Source organism: Microtus pennsylvanicus, chromosome 2 (genome assembly GCF_037038515.1).
Source record: "Microtus pennsylvanicus isolate mMicPen1 chromosome 2, mMicPen1.hap1, whole genome shotgun sequence".
Taxonomy (NCBI): Eukaryota; Metazoa; Chordata; class Mammalia; order Rodentia; family Cricetidae; genus Microtus; species Microtus pennsylvanicus.
The window spans coordinates 21,583,339-21,602,819 of NC_134580.1; the positions used below are offsets into that span (position 1 = coordinate 21,583,339).

The 19,481-nt window shown below is 38.5% G+C and overlaps 1 protein-coding gene across 1 annotated transcript in view; it reads right to left on the reverse strand.

Moving 5' to 3' along the window:
- Nucleotides 1–7,646: 7,646 nt before the first annotated feature.
- The window catches only part of Yaf2 (YY1 associated factor 2), a 64,315-nt gene continuing 52,480 nt past the window's right edge, over nucleotides 7,647–19,481 (reverse strand). The window contains exons 3-4 of the mRNA XM_075960420.1: nucleotides 10,553–10,705; nucleotides 7,647–9,630 (exon numbers count right to left, since the gene is read on the reverse strand). Coding sequence (XP_075816535.1) covers nucleotides 9,393–9,630; nucleotides 10,553–10,705 — 391 coding nt within the window. The 3' untranslated portion in view covers nucleotides 7,647–9,392. The remainder of the gene's footprint in view (nucleotides 9,631–10,552; nucleotides 10,706–19,481) is intronic.

The following is a 19,481-nucleotide window of genomic DNA, read 5'->3' on the forward strand; positions in this document are numbered from 1 at the left end:
GGCTGGGAGGCAGGGGTCCTTCCTACCTTTGACGTTTTTAGACTTCGCTTACAACCTATTTGCATACCCAAAACAAAGCTGACCTTTTCCAGGCTGAGCCTCCCTTCCTTCCCCCCTCCTCCTACTTCCTTAGCCTCTTCCATGCCTTGAGCTCGGCTCACGCCGAAGCTTAGTGGGGACGTTGGTAGTGGCGTAGATATTTTAATTGAGTGCAGTTCGAGTATGCAGGCTGGTGCGAGAGATCTACGGTGACGATTTTACAAGGCAGAAGGACTAGTTAAAACTTCGTGATTATCCTTAGATACCTTCAGTCCCTGAAAAAGGCATTCGTTGACCACGCGTGTCTGACTTAACATCCTTATATGACTCAAAACCTTTAAAACAATCTCAGCGGACCACTGCTTTCCACCAGTCTGAAAGCTAAGGATGTCATCAGTTAAAGATCCAAAACCTCTGTTTTTCCTCAGTTTGCTGTAATCAGCCTGATGATCCAACCGGTGCCTGGAAAAATGCCTTAACTTCTTTCATACTGTGACTATGTAAGTGCTTCCATGTCGGAACATGTATTCCAGGCAACCCGAAACCATGTGTCCTGTCACCCATAATTGGCTCAAAATAAATTCACTTATTCCCTTTCAAAAAGGGCTGTTTCACACAGACAGGATAGCCATCTGTAAGGTGTGGACACGCCCAAAAGTGCAGTCAGTTGTGCCTTCCAGTATACATGAGAGTTCTTGGCGAGGGTGGCCCTAGTGAGGGAAGGAATTCTAGACCGAGTGAGCAATGAAACCTGCTCTTGTATTCAGGGGATTGAGAGAAGTGTGATGCCAGGATAAGAGAATGCAAGAGTGGACACACAAGTGCTAAGACTGCAGAAAGGGTTAGCAATTACAGCAAACTCTTGGGAAGTTGAACTTGATCTGCTTGAAGGGCTTTTAAGGAAGGAAGTAACATGATCACACTTGCATTTTAGAGTGATTCTGGCTGCAGTGAAGGTTGGAACAGAGATTGAAGAAAGTGGGCCCAAAGCCAAAATTGATGCATAAACACTTTAAAATGCACACAAAAATACATTAAACACACAAGTAAAATGCACATAAATACATTCAAACACTTCAATATTTTTAAATGCACACTTAGAAATACACTTAAAACACAAACATTTAAAAATACATGTAAAATGCACATATTTAAAAACATATAGACAAATACACTTAAAAGCATACACTTAAAATGCATGCATACTTAAAACAGGCTTCAAATGCACACACACACGCTTCATAAGAAAACCCACACTACTGAATTGTTCAAGTTGCATCTGGGTCACGGAGAAGTCTATCCACAAAGGACAATGTGAGGAAAAGAGTGGGCGCAGCAGCTTTCACCCCTACAGCAAGGGCTGGCTCTGCAACCATGGGAAGTCACTAGATGAACAGTGGGCTGTTTCCTCGCCTTAAGGATTAAACTTCTTGTCTTACCTAAAAAAATAAAAAAGAAACCCAGTGAACTATCAATGTGTGAAGAGAAAGAAAACATACATTGGTTCATTCAATAAATATTTATTGCATATTTACTACATGCCAGACAAGAGGCTCAGATACACAGTATTCAGAAATTAAAGGAGTGTCCTACCCTCAAAAACAAACAAAAATACTCATCTTTCTAATAATACACCTTACAATTTTTAGAGAAATAAAGATTAAAAAGTACAGAAAATTACAAAAGCACTAGCAAGAATAGAAAATGAGAGGATGTGGCACTAGCTGAGTAAGAGCCAATACTCCTGCAAAGAATGTTCATTTCAGAGATGCTGAGCACCCTTGACGACTGACTTACACATGTAATTCCTGCACTCTGGGGGCAGAGCCCAAGGCCAGCCTAGTCAACATAGTGAGCAAACTGTTAAAAAAAGGAAGGAGGGAGGGAGGAAGCAGTGGAGGGGGGGAGAAAGGAAAGTTGCTAATAGTTTTTTCCCCCAAAAAAGAAACTACATGTAGTGATCTCGAATCACAAATCGCTAAAGTTATGGAATAGTATAAAGGGAAGCCAGCCAACAATCTATAGCATACAGAATAATCATGTTCTTGACATGGGGTTTCAAGACCTTGTCATGTCATCATACAGCGAGTCCTGGTTACCTAGAAAGTGAGGAGTCACTACACGTTGCATTTTTATATTCCAAAATTGACATTTGTTACTAAAAACAACTTCACCTATTTCAGCACCGAGCAGGTATTTCTTTCACTTACCAGATGTATGTATTCCAAGTCTATCTCTAAGTACAACGCTAATTGTCCAGTGTCCAAATTCTCAACTCAAAAGTACAAATGTCAATGAAGAAAATGAACTTTAAGGACAGGCATACTCGAGGTGGCAAGACTGCAGGCAAGGATAGGAAATGAAATTTCAAAGTGGTAATTTGTCAAGGTTTTCTTCAAAATACAAAAGGTCTCTATGAGAAAAAAACAAACAAACCTGACTCTGGACTTACACTGAATCTTAAGAATCCTCTCTTTGAGAAGGTACGGTGTTAGAAAGATGCCTGCTCTTGTGGAGGACCAAGTCTGTCGCGGGCCCTGTGGGGCAGCTTACATCCACCTGTTAACTCCAGTTCCAGGGGATTTCATGCCCTCTTCTGGACTTCATGCACACTCAGACATACACACACACACACACACACACACACACACACACACACACACACACACACACGATTAAAAGTAACAATGTTAAATGTTGGTACTCTCTTCTCTCGTTCTTTCCGCCCATCCCTCGTAGGTCACTCAAACACGTGTGGAGTCCTGTCCACTATTTCCTTCCCATTTGTACCTCTGAGTTTTTTATTAAAATGAAAAAGGAATTCTATGGGAGATATCCTCTTGCCCAGGCCTCCCTAGTGCTAGGATTAAAGGGGTATGCCACCACCTCCCGGCTTACATATCAGTATTTTAATAAAGAGAAAATGATACTTAGCTAGCTTTGGGAGTGTACACCTCTAATAATAACATTGGAGAAGCTAAGACGGGAGGTTTACAAGGTCTGGGCCAGCCTAGGCTATAAAACGAGACCCTGTCTCCAAACAAAATACAAAATGAAGAACTGGCTAGATGCGGTGGAGCATTTTAGCGCCAGCCATGAGAAGGCTGAGGCAGGTGATCCCTGTGAATTCAAGGCCAGCCTGGTCTACATAGCGAGCTCCAGGACACCTACATAGAAAGACAGTCTCAAAAACAAAAAGTGAAAGTGTCCCTCAGACTATCTCAGACTAACTGTGCTAGACAGACAGTCCTCTTTATTCTAGACTTCCGCCCCTCCTGCGCCTATTCTGGAAACTCAACCTGCTCCCTGTGAAGACATGTTTTCTGTCTTCCTAAGCGTCTCTCCTCCCAAGCTAGTTTCTTACTGTCCACATCTTCCCGTTTTTACTTAACTCCCCCACTCGACAGTAGGCACAGGGCCATCTCATTTTTGCTATAATTATGAAGCAAAGGGCATAATGAAAAGAACACACATGGGGAAACCTAAATCATTAAACCTTGGTCCTCAATTTAGTTTCTGAATTTTCCTATGAAAAGTTTACAGAAAGGTGACAACCAGAAGGGAGCTTTCTTCTACGAGTCTTTAAGTGAAAAGTCAAGACACAACCTCAGGCCCTAGGAGGCACTCCTCAGAAACTGCAGGGAAGGCAGCAGAGGCACTAGATTCTTGCCCCAAATTTACTTTTGCCATATTCTCACACTTAGAATAAAACAGGAAGAAGGAGCTGGACAGATGGCTCAGTGACTGAGAGGCTGTTACTCTTGCAGAGGACCTGGCTGGGTTCGATCCCCAGAACCCATGTGGTGGTTCACAAGCCTCTGCAGCTCAGGTCCAGTTCCAGCGGATCTGGTACTCTCTTCTGATCCCCAGAGACACCAGGCACATGCACAGTGCCCAGATACACATGCAAGAAAAACACATAAAAATTTTTTAATTATTAATTTTAAGTCCTATTTATCCACAAGAGTTGAGGCAGTTTATAAAATCAAAAGCAAAGTCAGAATTGGTAAAATATATGTATTATATATTATGTATATTATATATTTAAAAAGTTAGAATATAGACAACCATTGAATTCTACATGAATTATTAAAACAGTAAATTTTAGCTGAAATTTCTTACAGCATCAAAAATTGAGAATAATCAATTAACAATTTGAATTGCCTATAAAAATGGCTAATTGATTTCTCAGATGAAGTAAACTTGCTGAAATCAGTCTAAGATTTCTAATTTGAACAGTAATGTAGTATCTTCCTTCACTTAAAAAGAAAGAAATGAGACCTACCTTTAAAATTTAGGGGGAAAAATGGCTCGGGGGTGAAGAGAACTCAGCTCTTGCAGGGGACCTGCTTTTGGTTTCCAGCACCCACATAGTGGCTCACAGCCAGCTATTACTCCAGTTCCATGGGATCCAATACCTTTTCTTGCCTCCTCAGGCACTACATACATGTGTACACTTACACACGCAGGCAAAACACTAAAACACATCAACAAATTAGAAGAAAATGATTAATATCCAATTACATTGCTTACAGGGGTAAAGTTGTGAGAATCAAAGCCAGTTCAAACACCGTGTGACACTCAGTGCACTGCAGACACCAAAATAAGGCCCCAACACTCGAGTGCAGACTTACAGGGGATGCATAAGGCCTAGGTGAATTTTCTCAGGAAAAAACCCCAGGTACTCCTTCCTCTCCCATTTCTGTGTCTTGTACATATTTCTATTGTTACAGGGATATCACTGCATTTATAGATTTCTAAAACGTGAATTCCATATCTTCAATCTCTTTGTAATCAAACCTTGAAACAGTACCTAAAAGTCAAAGTATATTTAATAACTATCCTCAACTAAATAACACAAAGTGACAAAAAATTAGATCAGCAAGCTCAGGGCAGCACTGAATCGTAAGCTATGATCTGTGGAAGGATGCAGTACGCAGGGCGGGGGAGCTCAGCTGACTGGATGGGGCTAGCATTGAAAGCACGGATGGGGACTCACTGGATTCTCATTTTGATTCTCCAGAACCTACAGATAAAAATCAATAAATAAATAACCAGGACTTGTAACCCAGGACTGGGCAGTGGAGACAACCAGTCCCTTGGGCTCACTAGTCACTCAGTCTAGCCTACTTGATGAGCTACAGATCCATGACAAACCTTACCTCAGAAAACAAGGTGGGGGCTAGAAAGTTAGGTCAATGGTTAAGAGCTGATCTTGTTGCTCCTGCAGAGGACCCAGGTTTGAGTCTCAGCACCTAAATGGTGGTTGACAACTGTTTATAACTCTAGTTCCATAGGATCTAACATGATGGTACACATGCATACATGCAAGCAAACACTCATACATATAAAATAAAACCAAACACAGGCACACACCTATAATACCAGCACTTAGGAAATAGAGGCAGGCAGATCTCTGTACTCCATGAGTTCAAAGCCAACCTGGTATACACAGTGAATTCCAGAAAAGTCAGGGAGACATAGAGAGACCCTGTCTCAAAAACACATTTTTAATTAAAATTTTAAAAGAAAAACAAAACATGGTGGATAGAGCCTGAATAACAACACTGGCAGCACCTGCACAAACGTACTTTACACACACGTAACAGAAAATACAGGAAACATGTCTCAAAATACTGACACCTCTGGAACTACTGATTTTTCCACTGAGTTATCTAGTCTTTTTATAGCATTTTGAATGGTCAAAAATTGGCCAATCTCAGAATGACCGGATGATCTACACAGACTACAGTCTCATTAGTACACTGAAGTAACATTTAAATGATCTGGGCTACTAAGTATGTGTGTTCAGAACAGTTTTTATATAAAGAAAACTTGTCTGCAGTAGCTTACAGTGCACTAACTTGATGAAAAGCAGTCTAAATTATTAAACACATCGCTGCCCTACTTAGCAGCTTGTGCTGAGGAAGCTGTTTATGATTAATTATGAGGATGACTAATCACTGCGTGTCACTAACATGCCCGCAAAGACGAGTCCAGAAGCCTGGCCACCCTGACACCCTTCCTACTGCCTCTTCCCTGCGATCTTCCTCCCTTTCTTACAAGCCAACACTCTTCCTCACCTGCGCTTAGTAGAGCTTGTTCTCCTCACTCTCGTGTCGAGCAAAGCCTTCCTTGCTTCCTGCTTTCTGTACTGCTCACTGTTTGCCTTTGGCTATTTCTGTCACTGGCTTTTCTGAACTTCAACTTTTTACGTTCTTTGCTCCAGGCTTCTGCACATGTTGAGAAGGTGAACAGCACAAAGTCAAAGCATTATCATTTTACTGCTATCTCGCCCCCCCCCCCATTCTCAACTGTAAAGTCACACAACAGATCCCTTTCTGTGACTAGCTCCTATACCAAATCCTCACAGAGATCCCCAAAGAGGTAAGCGCTAAGAAAGTATAATAAGAAACTCAAGCCATTTACCATTATGTATACAATATGGCAAAGTACATTCTTTTGGGCACTGAGGATTTATACCTAAAAGAAAGATGACAAACGCTGTCACCTTTAGTTGATTTTATTCCTCCTATTACTATACTTCATTTGGACTGCTGTCACTATAATCTTAGAAAAGTACTTAATAAAATCTTAATTAAACCTTAATTAAAAGCTTTAAGCCATTAGGTCATCAATCCCCACAAAAGGTTTTAAGAGTGTCTATTCTCGTGGGCTTCAAAGTTCACTTTGATTTCTCCTTATCTCTAAGGTAATAAACTGAAAAATACCCAAATTCTTTCAGGGTGGAATCGGTTAAAAGAACCCACTGCTGATGGGGCTGGAGACACGGCTCAGTGGCTAAGGGCACCTGCTGTTCTTGCAGAGGACGAGAGTTTGATTACCAGCACCCACATAGGAGCACACAATTGTCTATAACTCCAATTCCAAGAAATCCAAAACCTTCTTTCAAGCTCCGCAGGCACTAGGCATGCACATGGTGCACACACATGTATTCAAGGCAAAACACTCGTACACATACTCAAAAAACATAAAACAATCCACCGAATAAAACTACATTACAAATTTACAAAACAGCTACGAATATACCCTAAGCCCTGCTGAGTAGTCTTTTGCATATTTTAACATCAAGTGCATGTATAAATGGAATCTGCATGTCTTCCTGAAATGAAGTATATCTGAGGTAGAGTGAAATAAAGGAAGATGAAAGGAAAACAAAATCCCACTAGACTGCACAGTTCATCGCTCCAGTCTCACGTGTTAAGTACTGGCTTCTCAGAGTGAGCAAACACTGACAAATACTGCTCTCTTAGATTACCTAAGAAGCACTGAGATGATCTGGTTATAAAAATGTATTAATAGCATTTTACCTATACTGATAGAGTGTGCTAGAGAAATGTTAAGGATCTTAATGGGTTAACATTTACTCCTCCCTAGAACCACATGCATCAGATACAGCCATCACTCCCCCACTTTTCGGATGGGAAGGAAGCTAGAGAATGTATTCACTCTAGAGGAGGCTCAAGCAGCAACCAACAGTCTGCCTTCCACCAGCACACGGGTGAGTTCAACCTACACAGGTAACACCTCACCTTTTCTCATGCTCTTCTTTCTTGCAGAAAAATTGAAAATATATTACGAAAATATATGATCACTATAAGATATATTGCCTTTACTTATTTTGTTTTAGGAACTAGAGTATTTCCCCATTACAAGTATTTAAAACTGGATACACTGGACATTTATACATGAAAAACAATGCAAAAATAACATGTTTGAAAAGAACATAGCCAGACAGTTGGTATTCCATTGAAGTATCTTAGAATAAAACAAGTTTTACATCTTCATTTAACAACACTGAAGAATGAGGTATTGAATGTTTTCATCACAGACGTTTACTGCATGAAATAAACTGTATTCACACTAGCATGTTACAGGAGTACCACTGTGCCAATAGAAGGCACTGCAATTGAACAGAGTTACATTGCCATGAGAAACCAAATATCATAACTTTCAGAGTCCACAGTTTTATTTTTCCTTCAAATGTTATTATGGCATCTTTTATGTGATAGGTTATATTCAAGTTACGTATTGTCTTTAGGTTGATTTACATTTCAGAAGTCCTATAGGGACTTAATATCTATATATTAAGCAAATGGCTAGAGAAAACAGGAGAATTTAATAGAATTTAAGATGTAGCATGTGGTTTCTAAGATAGATTTTCAAATACAACATAACATACTTCATTTAGTTGTAAACAAAATGCAAAATCTGAAGTCATAAAAAATATTTTATTGGTAATCTTACATAAGTGAGTGGGGCTGTAAATACTTTTATTTCAAGATATTGATAAATGCATAAATTAAAGGCTGTATCTGGAAATAGAGTATTATGGTTTTCATATGAATTGTTCTATTTAATAAAAGGCCAATTAAACTGATCTAAGATCAACCTCCTGGTTCTGTGCAATAGTCACCATGTTTATGTTAATTAGATTCACATGTCTATGACCATGGATAGGTCTGGAACAAGGAAACAGTGTTAAACTATCATTAAGTTAAAGCCTTTCTAAGTATGGCAAGTTCTTTTCTGTTTCTGCCAGATGCTTATACTTCTTTAACTTTAATGTCTTAGAGAATACAGGAAAAACCAGTGTTCAATGACAACAGCACTAAACCTGAATTAGAAAGCTAAACGATCCATTTTTTATTGTTTACAATTCTGCTAGTAAACATTACAATAAATTGATGCTTTGAAAAAATAAGCAAACTAAACAAACATAAACTGTAAAATGGATAAAACATAATTCAGAAACAATAATTTAGTAAGAACATGTCAAACACATTGGCAAAGGTTCATACAAATTCTTTATTTAATAACAACTTTCCTATTTAACCACACCAAGTACCAGCAGGTGCATTAAGAGGATAACCATTAAGAAAATCCTGTTGCAGCCATAGTTGATTAAGTTGATCTCTGACTTGCATACATATAACTATTTGTTTCACAATTCTCAAATAATACATATTTAGGCAGCTTGCACTATGTAATAAAAAATTTAAACTCATTACATGCCGATAGTAGAGAATTCAATAATTATGTGTTAGAATTCACTAAACTATAAGTGAAAATAGACTTACCAATAACACTGCATAATGAATAATTCAACCACATTTTCATGGCATTTAACACCAGAGACTAAAATGTTAAGTCTGGAAACATTTGGTAGCTTACACTGCAATAAAATCTAATAAGTCCTGGCAAATTCATATTTCATGTAAAACACAAATTATAGGTTATGCATGAATGTGTCTGTCATGAAAATGTGGTAGTTCTTGGCATAATCTGTATTTCCATGGGAGGACAGGCGTGACTAAGTGGAGCAAGAATGCTTAGTGAGACTCTCCATTCAGGGATGAGGCTTCTCCCCGAGGTGAGGAGGACCTGGACACGCCCCGCTCAGTGTTGTCGGAGCTGCAACTGCTCTGGCTGTGCTGATCCCCAGCAGCAGCACTGGATGCTGGCGCTGACTTTGCTTTCTCCTTAAAGTCTGTAATAATGACTGTTAGATCTCCAACAGTGACTTCCAAATGCTGAGCACTACTCCGATCCACATTTTTTAATCTTGGTCTAAACACACACACACACACAAAAAATAAACAACAATGAGTTTTTTAAGCAAGCTTTTCCCAGTATCAAATTTCTGAGAACATACTAAATACCAAGCAAAGTTATAAAATGAGTGAATCTCTGTTTAAAGCAATTCATGTGTAGTAAACCACAAACGTATCACAAAATATTTCAACACATTGACATTGACCAAACAAAATCATTCATCAACTTTTTCACATTGAGATGACTGACAGCCCAGATATAATGGTTTAACCATGCTTTAACATCATACTGAAGTTTGCAGATGATAAAAGCTAAGACTGGGGACTGGAGAGACAGCTCAGTGGTTACGAGTACGGGCTATTCTTCAAGAGGACCCAGGTTTGATTCCCTAGCATCTCCTTGGCAGCTCACAATGCTCCTAACTCTAATCCAAGGGATGCGACATACTCCTCTGACCTTTGCAGGCACCAGACATAGACAGTGCACAGACATATATGTAGGCATAGCATTCACACACATAAAACAATAAATCTTTAAAATAACCAAATAAAAGTAAGGCTAGGCTAACATCTCCATTGCTGTACACTGACTGTTACATGATCCACAATCATGATACTGGTCAAAAGTCATGCAAATATCCACTCATGGTTCTGAATAAGTTTCCTGAATTTCAAGTACCTCTTCTTTTTAATGAAAAAGACATAAATTTATGTCTTCTAAATATCTACTAAAAGAGAAAGCTTCTTCACATTTAAGATAATATTTTGACCTTTCCTGATTTCCAACATAACTTTCATGCTCAGAAAATGTTTATGATATTTTATATTGAGATAAAATAGCTTACTTTCACTCTGCTTATAAGGATAAGATCAAAGTTAAAAAAGAATAGTGAATGATTATTTTTATTCTTTGAAAAGTACACGAAACACTTTCTTACCTGGTTTTTTTATGACAGTTCTTTTTGCTAGTTGCTTCCTTCTCACTTTTTTCTTTTTCTACTTTATCTTTCTTCTCTTTCTTTGACTGGGTAGGGGGCACAAACTGCTGAGTAACCTGCTGTGCGACCAGCTGGGAGACAGGTCGAGGTTTCCTGTATGCAGTAAAAAGAAAGGCTTTTATTATAACTTAAAGATACACATTCTTATAAAGAATAGCATGTTATGAGGATATATTTTTATGAAGATTTCAAGTATAAAAGTTCCTTGTCTGTGAAATATAGATTTTCATTCCTTTTCAACAAAACAGAACAAACTATCATAACAGTTCAAATTTTAAGTCCAAGATATATGATCAAACCATTAGAATATAACTGTATATAATAAAGGAACGTGTGACATTATTTAAGATGTATTATCTGAGAAAATAAGGCACATATAATAATAAACATGAATTTTAGACATTTAACACAAAAGCTTATACTTTAGTTTCTGTTGCCATCACAGTTGAGACTAAAGGACAGGGCCTCACACATGCAACGTGTAAGCTAAGGCACACCCCAGCCCCAAGAAGGTGTGTCAGCCCATTCTTTATCCTGAGAGAAAGACTTAAGTCTCTATGGTAATATCAATTTGTTCCCTCTCTAGAATCCTTAATTCATTAATTCATTCACTGATTATGTGTTTACTGTCAAATTCATTACTGAAATCATAGACTCCTGTCTCTGGCTACAATCTTCCTATGAGTTTCTGATGCTGGAATACGGCAATTCTCTGAGGTTTTCTGACTTCCACATTTTAAAGGTACCTTCTAAAAAACTACTGCAGCACTTATTTCAGGCTACATATCTGGCTTTTCCTTTGGATGCAAGAATGAGGAAGGATCCTATCACTCCAGATCAAGGACCCCTCTAACTGTGACAGAGCTTGGGCAACTGAGGTAAGATTAAGAAAAAAACAATCTCTTCAATTCCTAAAAAATAAAGAAAAATAAAGGAGGAGGACAACAAGGAATGGAGAAATATGGGCAAAACAAAAATATATTTAACACATGTTTTATAAATGATGGTAACTTTATTGCCTAGAAAATCCTATTCTAGAAAAGCATAAAACCCAAAGAAGCAACTTAGACTAGACAGTATTAATTAATATTACCCAACTGTGTATGTAGAGGAGCAGAAGGGAACACTTGAGAACACTAAACATTCTCCTGTGGCCTCAAAAAAAACCCAAAAAACCCAACACACGTTTTCCTTCCTCGGTAGGTCCTAGCACACAGTGTGTGTGCATATATGTGGGCAGAGTATAACATGTAGAAAGGAGAACAAGAAAGGGTCCACATAGTAGGTAATGAGGAAGCAGTGAACACAGGGAAGAGCATCTGAGTCGTGAAAGAAGACATAAAGCTAATTGTTATTCTTGTTTCAACTCTTGTCATGGTTATGCCTTGATACAGTGCAAAATCTAACATGAAGCTTCACAGCTTCAGAATAGCTATTCTAACTGTACAGAAATTCATTTAGATGTTCAGACATTTGATCTACCTAATTTGGGAATGTACTTTTTTATTTGCAAGTTCTTTCTTCTTTTTGTTTTGTGCCAGGATTTGCACTATGTAGCCTGGGCCATTGTGGAACTCACTATATAGACCAAGCTAGCCTCAAACTCAGAGATCCGATTGCCTCTGCCTCCCAAATTTAATAGGATTAATATGCAAGTTTTTTACAGTAAAGTTTCAATTAAAAATTTATTTTTAATAAATGCTATCCTATATTGGACAGAGAATTATTTTAAATCTTCCATGTCTTTTTTAATTATAGCAGGACAAAAAATAGGGAATGAGAAAATATTGCATAATCAAACATTAAAAGTTTGAAGGCTAGCAGGGAATATATAAGAAGCATGAGTGTAAAACAAATTTCAGGAAATGGGTTGTGATCATTTAGAGCCTGAAAACATACCAAAGATAGTCTTACACTAATTTTAAAAATAGGTTTGAAAGAAATCAGGGTTCAATGTCTAGAATGAGTTCACATTGACAGTGCTTGAGGAGACGATTCCATGAGTCAGGTGCTGAGGAAATGGTTCCATGAGTCGGGTACTTGTTGTGTACCTGAGTTCAGATCACCAGCACTCAGGTAAAAGCTGGACATGCCTCCTGACACACCTGAAAAATCCAGTGCTGGTGATGAGAACAGATATGGATGACAGCTAAGGCTTGTTGGCATCAGCCTAGCAAGTTTCTAGGTTCAGTGAGAGAGCCTAATTCCAGGGACTAAAGCGAGGGTTGGGGGGATAAGAAGGCTAGAGGAGAACACTACACATCCCCATGGCCTCCAAGGACAGGCCTGTGTGCATCTTCATGTACATATACACATGCATAGACCACACATGCAAAACAGTTACACATATGAAAGTGACTTAAAGGTAGTGTCTTTAATGGTTAGCTCTGTTAAGGGAAAGAACACAACAAGGGTTAAGAGAGTAGTTCATATATTAAAGCAATATCAGAATTTTCTGGAAGGCTTTTTGTCTTGCCAACTCCTTCCTCCATAATTTCTGATTTAGTAACTTCAGGGTGGAGACCAAGAATTTGCATTTCTGACTAGTTTTCAAGTAATGTTAACCTTACAGACATTGGGATGTTGTATGAGAAAATGCCTCCTGGACAGAGAACTCATGACAAAGTACAGACAACAGACACCACCAAAGTTCAATTTAGTGAACCAATGAATGAGCTTTATTGGGGTTGTGTACAGGAATATAGGTGAGGGTTACTTACAGGAGCAGAAATGACTCAAAGACAAGTACATCACCAAAGCCCACCCCAGCATAGGTAACAGTTCACAAAGCTAGGACCTGGAGCACAGTACACAGCTTGCCGGCAGCTCAACAGGTTAGAGAGTGTCCTTTCAAGAAGCCTCAGTTGCTCTAAAACTCTACCAGGCAGCTGGGCTGGTTTCTCCTTCTTCCAGGAAGCTGGTCCAGTCTCAGAGTCTTCTTTGCAGCTTTTCTCCTCTGAGTCAGAGGAGTCATAAGACTGTTTGAGCAGCAGCGGAATGAAGAATGCTACACCGACAGCACCGAAAGAAAGCTAAGGGGTATTAATTAGTCTTCAGAAACAGTCACTGCAGAAACTCAAACTTGACCAAGACTGAAGAACTTAGTCTAAAGCAAAAAGGTTCTACAAGACAAGAAAGTTGCTTGTTATCTCCTTGTGCCAATGCGTTCAAGTGTACTTCCCACTTTCTCTTCTATAAGGTTCAGTGTGGCTGGCTTTATGTTGAGGTCTTTGATCCATCTGGACTTGCACACTCCCCACTTTTCATGCATGAATAAAACAACTGTGCAACTCAAAAATCTTACAAGATAGTTGCTACTTTGTCTTTTTTATTCTTCTAAGTCTTATGTATGCTTGACAGATATCCTCTCTCTACAATAATTATTCCTTGTGGGGGCAGGCAGGATTAACCACTGTAAAAGTAAGCATCTATTAGTACAATATAATTTACATCATAAATCCATAAAGTGGAATCAGATCCTTTATTTTAAATGAACTATCAATCTAGAATATTCCTAAAGTACTACACTCTCAATGTAAAGAACAAAATATTTGAGAATATTATAGTTCAGGAGGCAAAACCAATGGAGAACTAGTTGAATTTATCAGGGGAGAAATAGAATGTATCAGGCTATAAACAAATAATATTAGATCTCTACTATGGTCCAGTAAGCTAGAAGTTAAGTAATGCACTCATAATGTATACCTGGATATACAGAGATAAGGAGCTGATAATCATGTAAGGAAAAGAAATGGTGGATCTATGAGAACAACAATGGCTTTCTCTAAATAATAGAACCAATAAACTTGATCTTGGGCATGCAAAATATTATGGCTGGAATGTAAAATGCCTCCCACTGACTCATCCTATGTTTGAACAACTGGTCACCAGCTGGCAGTGTTGTTTTGGGAGACTATGGACACTTTTAAAACAGAAGTGGACTGAACCACTGGGGAAGGCTGTCAAGGTGACACTCATTTTTGGTTCTGGCAGGATGTGAAGAACAGCCCAAGCTATGTGCTCCCTCTGTGAATATGGACTGTACTGTGAAGCCATGGGCCATTTAAACCTCTTCTCCGTTAAGTTGCTCTGTCAGCTGTTTTATCACTGAGTTTGCAAGTTTTGTGAAGTATGAGTGAAGCTGGCCACGGGGCAAGCAGAATTGTAGATAACTATCAGTTCTGTACCTTGTGCCTTTTCCTTTTAGACACCAGTGAACTTTCTATAGTATTCCTTGCCAGGCAGTGGTTGTACATGCCTTTAATCCCAGCACTTGAGAGGCAAAGACTCACTCTGTGAGCTCAAGGTCAGCCTGGTCTAGAGAGCAAGATCCAGGACAGGCTCCAAAACTACAGAGAAACCTTGTCTCCAGAAACAAAACCAAAAAACAAACCAAAACAACAACAACAAAAAGTGATTCCTGAAAGAGACTCATGGCTTTTCAAGTGCTGAGAAAAAAATGACAGCTGACCACTCAGTCTTAATCAGGACACTGATATCATCATCCAATGCAGGACTCAAGGAACACTACAGAAGAGGGAGCAGAAAGAGCGTAAGAGCCAGAAGACAAGGAGAGGACTAAGATATACTATTTCTATGCATGATATGGCCATTGCAACTGCCCACAGCAGTTGTGGGAACCTACACTAGACCTGTACAAGAACAGGCCTCTTAACAGGCAGTCATGGATGGGAAAGGGGCCATCACTGCTGAACTACTGGTTACCAATGGCTCTTATGGGATACAGAGTTAATTGCCTTCCTTTGTTTACCTATTAGCGAGCTCACCAAGTGCCAATACAGAGTTCCAAACCCAGAAGAGCCTGTTTAAACTCACTGTGTCACAAAACAAAACAAAACAAAAAAGTGTGGGAAAGGGATTTGTAGGGAGAAGTAGGGGCAAAACAGGGTAAGAGGGACATAAGAGAAGATACAGGGTGAGAGAATGCATTAATATGTACAAAACTGTCATATAATAATTTTTACAGTTTCTGAGTAATTTTATCTTTCTTTTATCATAGGCTTTTCTGGATGTATATTATATAATACTTCATTGTTTTATTTCTGTTCTAATAGTAAGGATCACATTTCATTTGAAGACTGTAACTTTATCCCAAAATTCTAGGACTATTTAATCTGATTCAACTTTGAATGAAAAGGGGAGAACGTGGGGGAACAAACTGATTAAACGAAATGAATTTCTCTACTACTCTTTAGATGCTGAATGAGCTTCAAAAATCCTTCATTGTCATCAAGGGCGACACAGTTTCTGATCGTCCTTCAGGATGTCTAGAGAGGCACAACTCCACCATGCAGGCATTGTCTGCCCAGAGTGATTATGAGAAAGTGTGACTGACCTCCCTTCTACTTGATGAGAGCTTCTACTGCTGAATGACACAGTAGGCTCGTTAACTCAAAAAGTAAAAGGATGTCATCATGAAATAAATTTTTTTCTTTTATTTGGAATAAGGCTCCATGTATTTCAGGATGGCCTCAAATTTACTATGTAGTTAAAGATGACCTAGAACACCTCATCCCCCAGAGTGCTAGGATTATAGGCATCTACCACTATGCCAAATTTATGTAGTACTGGAGATCAAACCAGGGCTTTGTGCATGCTACACACTTTACCATTTGAGCTATATCCCTAGCCTTTAAATACATTGTAAAAAATCTGTATGTTCATGTGTCTAACATGGAGCAGGTATACGATTTACCATAATATACAAAAGGGAGTTGCAATGGTTAGTTTTTGTCAATATGAAACAAATTAAGAGTCATCTAAGAGGAGGGAACTTCAACTGGGGAAACAGCTTCCATCAGATTGGCATTTTCTCAGTTGCTAATTGATGTAGGAGGGCCCAGCCCATTGTGGACAGTTCCATGCCAGGGGAAATGGGCTGGGCTGTATAAGGAAACTAGCTGAGCAAGCTAGGGCAACAAATAAGCAGCGCTCCTCTGCAGTCTATGCTTCAGGTTTCTGCCTGGAGCTTCTCTCCTGCTTTCTCTTGATGATGGACTACAGATTGTAACACTAAACTCTTTCCTTCCAAAGTTGCTTTTTGTCATAGTGTTCACCACAGAAATACAAAGTAAACTATGAGAGGAACTCACAAAAGGGATAGGATGGGGATGCCAACAACCACAAGGAAGCCAGGTGTGTAATAAGCATCTATAGACAGCACCGGGACCAACATTTGGGAGGCTGTAACAGAAGGATCCTGAGTTCCAGGCCAGCCAGGGTTCTCCAAAGAAATAAGAGTATTTTTTAAAGGAAAAATAAATTTAATTAAGCATTCAATGGGTATTTAAATTTTACATGTTATACATGTGAGAAAACAAAAGGATTATCAGAGAGAAGGGACAAAAAGAAGGCAGTAGAAGAGGATGTCAAGAAGAACAAAGGGTAATATAAATATAAGAAAATGTCATTAGGTAGCTCATCACTCTGATAACTTTAGATATTAATTCAGGGCTAGGGAGATAGCTTTAGCATATGAAGAGCATCTGCTGCAAAAGCATGTGGACTGGAACTCAAGTCTTCAGCACCAACATTAAAAAAAAGTCTAGTGCGGCCACCAGTAACCATAATATTGTATGGCCGGAGACAAGATATCACTGGGGCCTGCTGCAGGCAGCTCAGAGAGTGAGAGACCATGACTCAAGGGAATACGGTGGAGAATTATAGAGGATAGCACCCACTATCTCCTCTGGCCTCCAAATATATACACACACACTGGCCCACACCCCCAAAAAACTAATTTGAAAAAACTGATAAACACTTAAAATGATGCTTTAATTACAGAAAATATGTTATAAACAGATGAAATATCATTCCTTAATCATTACTGTGTCAAGAAAAAAACTTTATTAAGGCTTTTTGAATAATATAAAATGTAATAAACCTACCTTATTCCATAATAGTTTTGAAGATATATGACTGTCCTTCTGTATTTACAGAGCACTGATTCTAAGACACATTGCATATACTGAATGGCTATTAAAAACCATAGACATGGGAAGTCCTTTATATAAAATGGTATAATATCTACATACAATATGGATATACCCTGTTGTATACTTTAGAAAATTACATATAACCTGTGTTACCTTATAACATACAAACACTAGTGAATAATCATTATGCTATATTGTTTGGGAAATAACAGGGGAAATGTCTATACATGCTTGCAATACAAGCAATTTTTTCCCTCGAAAAGTGACTGTAATTGGTGTTCAATCCATGCATGTGAAAACTGACTGGAGAGAGTGGGTGAAATAGACCTGAAATCACTATTGATTTTATTTGTTTGTTTTCCTTAGTGGTGCGGGGGATCAAAGGTAGAGCTGGCTCATATATGTTAAACACATGCATCCCTACTTTGAAATCCTCCCCACCTCCTAGGAAATCACTCTACTGCTGAGCTCTATCACTGTCCCTCTTTGCACTTTTATTTTGAAACAGTCTCACAAAGTGTCCTAACTTGATCTTAAACTCATTCTGTGGCTCATATGGGCCTTGAACTTGTGGTTCCATAGGCAAAGCCTCCAGAGTAGCTAGGGTTACACACCTATGTAGTTAGGCGGGCTTTCTTTCTTTTTTCCTTTCTTTCTCCATTTCTTTTTTAATATCTAACTAATTATAAATCTACAAGGAATATATTCATCTTGTAAAGGCTGTGTTTTATTTCAAATATACTTATTATAAATTTCTACCTGATCTTTACTTCCATTTCTTCCCATACATCTATCATTAAATACTTTACTTTCAAAACTCTTTTTCAATTTTAAAAACAGGACAGCCACTTTCTTTGCTCAAAAATAACCAAATGTTTTAATTTTTTGTTCTTCATTATTACTATAAATTTAACAATGCCAGAGTATAATTTTTAAATACTTTTTATTATTTTTTAAAAATTTAATACAGGTATACAATATATTTTGATCATATCCACTCCCTACTACTTCTCTCCAATTCTCATGGTCTCCCCCAAGCTCTTCCTTCCTACTTCAGACTTCCCTTCCCTCAACTGGGAGCTGCCCATATGCACGTGGATGTGTAAGCAGGAGCCACAAGCAATGGACACTGGAGGTGGGAAAGAGGAGAGAAAGCTATTTTTATCATTTTAACTCATTTTTTTTGTTGTGGTAAGATTTGACAGTGAAAGTGTAAATCCACTGTGAAGTCCCAAAGCTTCAAAATGGCTACTTGAACTGCACAGTTATTTACTGAGATGCACATACTGCGTTTTTTTTATTTGCAAGTTTTTATAATAAATTTTTAGTAAAATTTTAAAAAAGAAACACATTGCTCACTTAGGAATTGATGCGTTGGAGAAAAATAGTCTAGTATACTGTCACTTTAAGACTTGCAGTCCAATAGTTCCCTGCTGTAGTCTACTGCAGCACGATCATCACAGGTGTGGGTATCAATCTCTGCATCAACCTTTGACTCATCTAATGACTGTGAAACACCTTCATTTGTCCATTTTCTTCTCTTTATCTCTATGGAAAGATAATGATCTGACTTTCATCATATTTAAGAACCCTAAAGGATAGAGAAAACAAAGACTACAAAAATGATGACTAGCCAGTCATGGTGCCACACGTCTCTATTCCCAGAGGCAGGCAGATCTCTGAGTTCAAGGCCTACCTGTTCTAAACAGTTCCAACATAGCTAGGCTAAAACGTCCTTGTCTTTTCCAAACCCTTGCAACAAAATAAAAAATAAAAAACCCTGCCCCCCCCCAAAAGATTAGCCTTCTTTACTCCCTTGAAATTGATATAATAGCACTGAGTTATTCTACAACCACATCTTCCTGTTTGGGTGATTGCATTGTCTTATTGTCTTTGTACTTTATTAATCACTT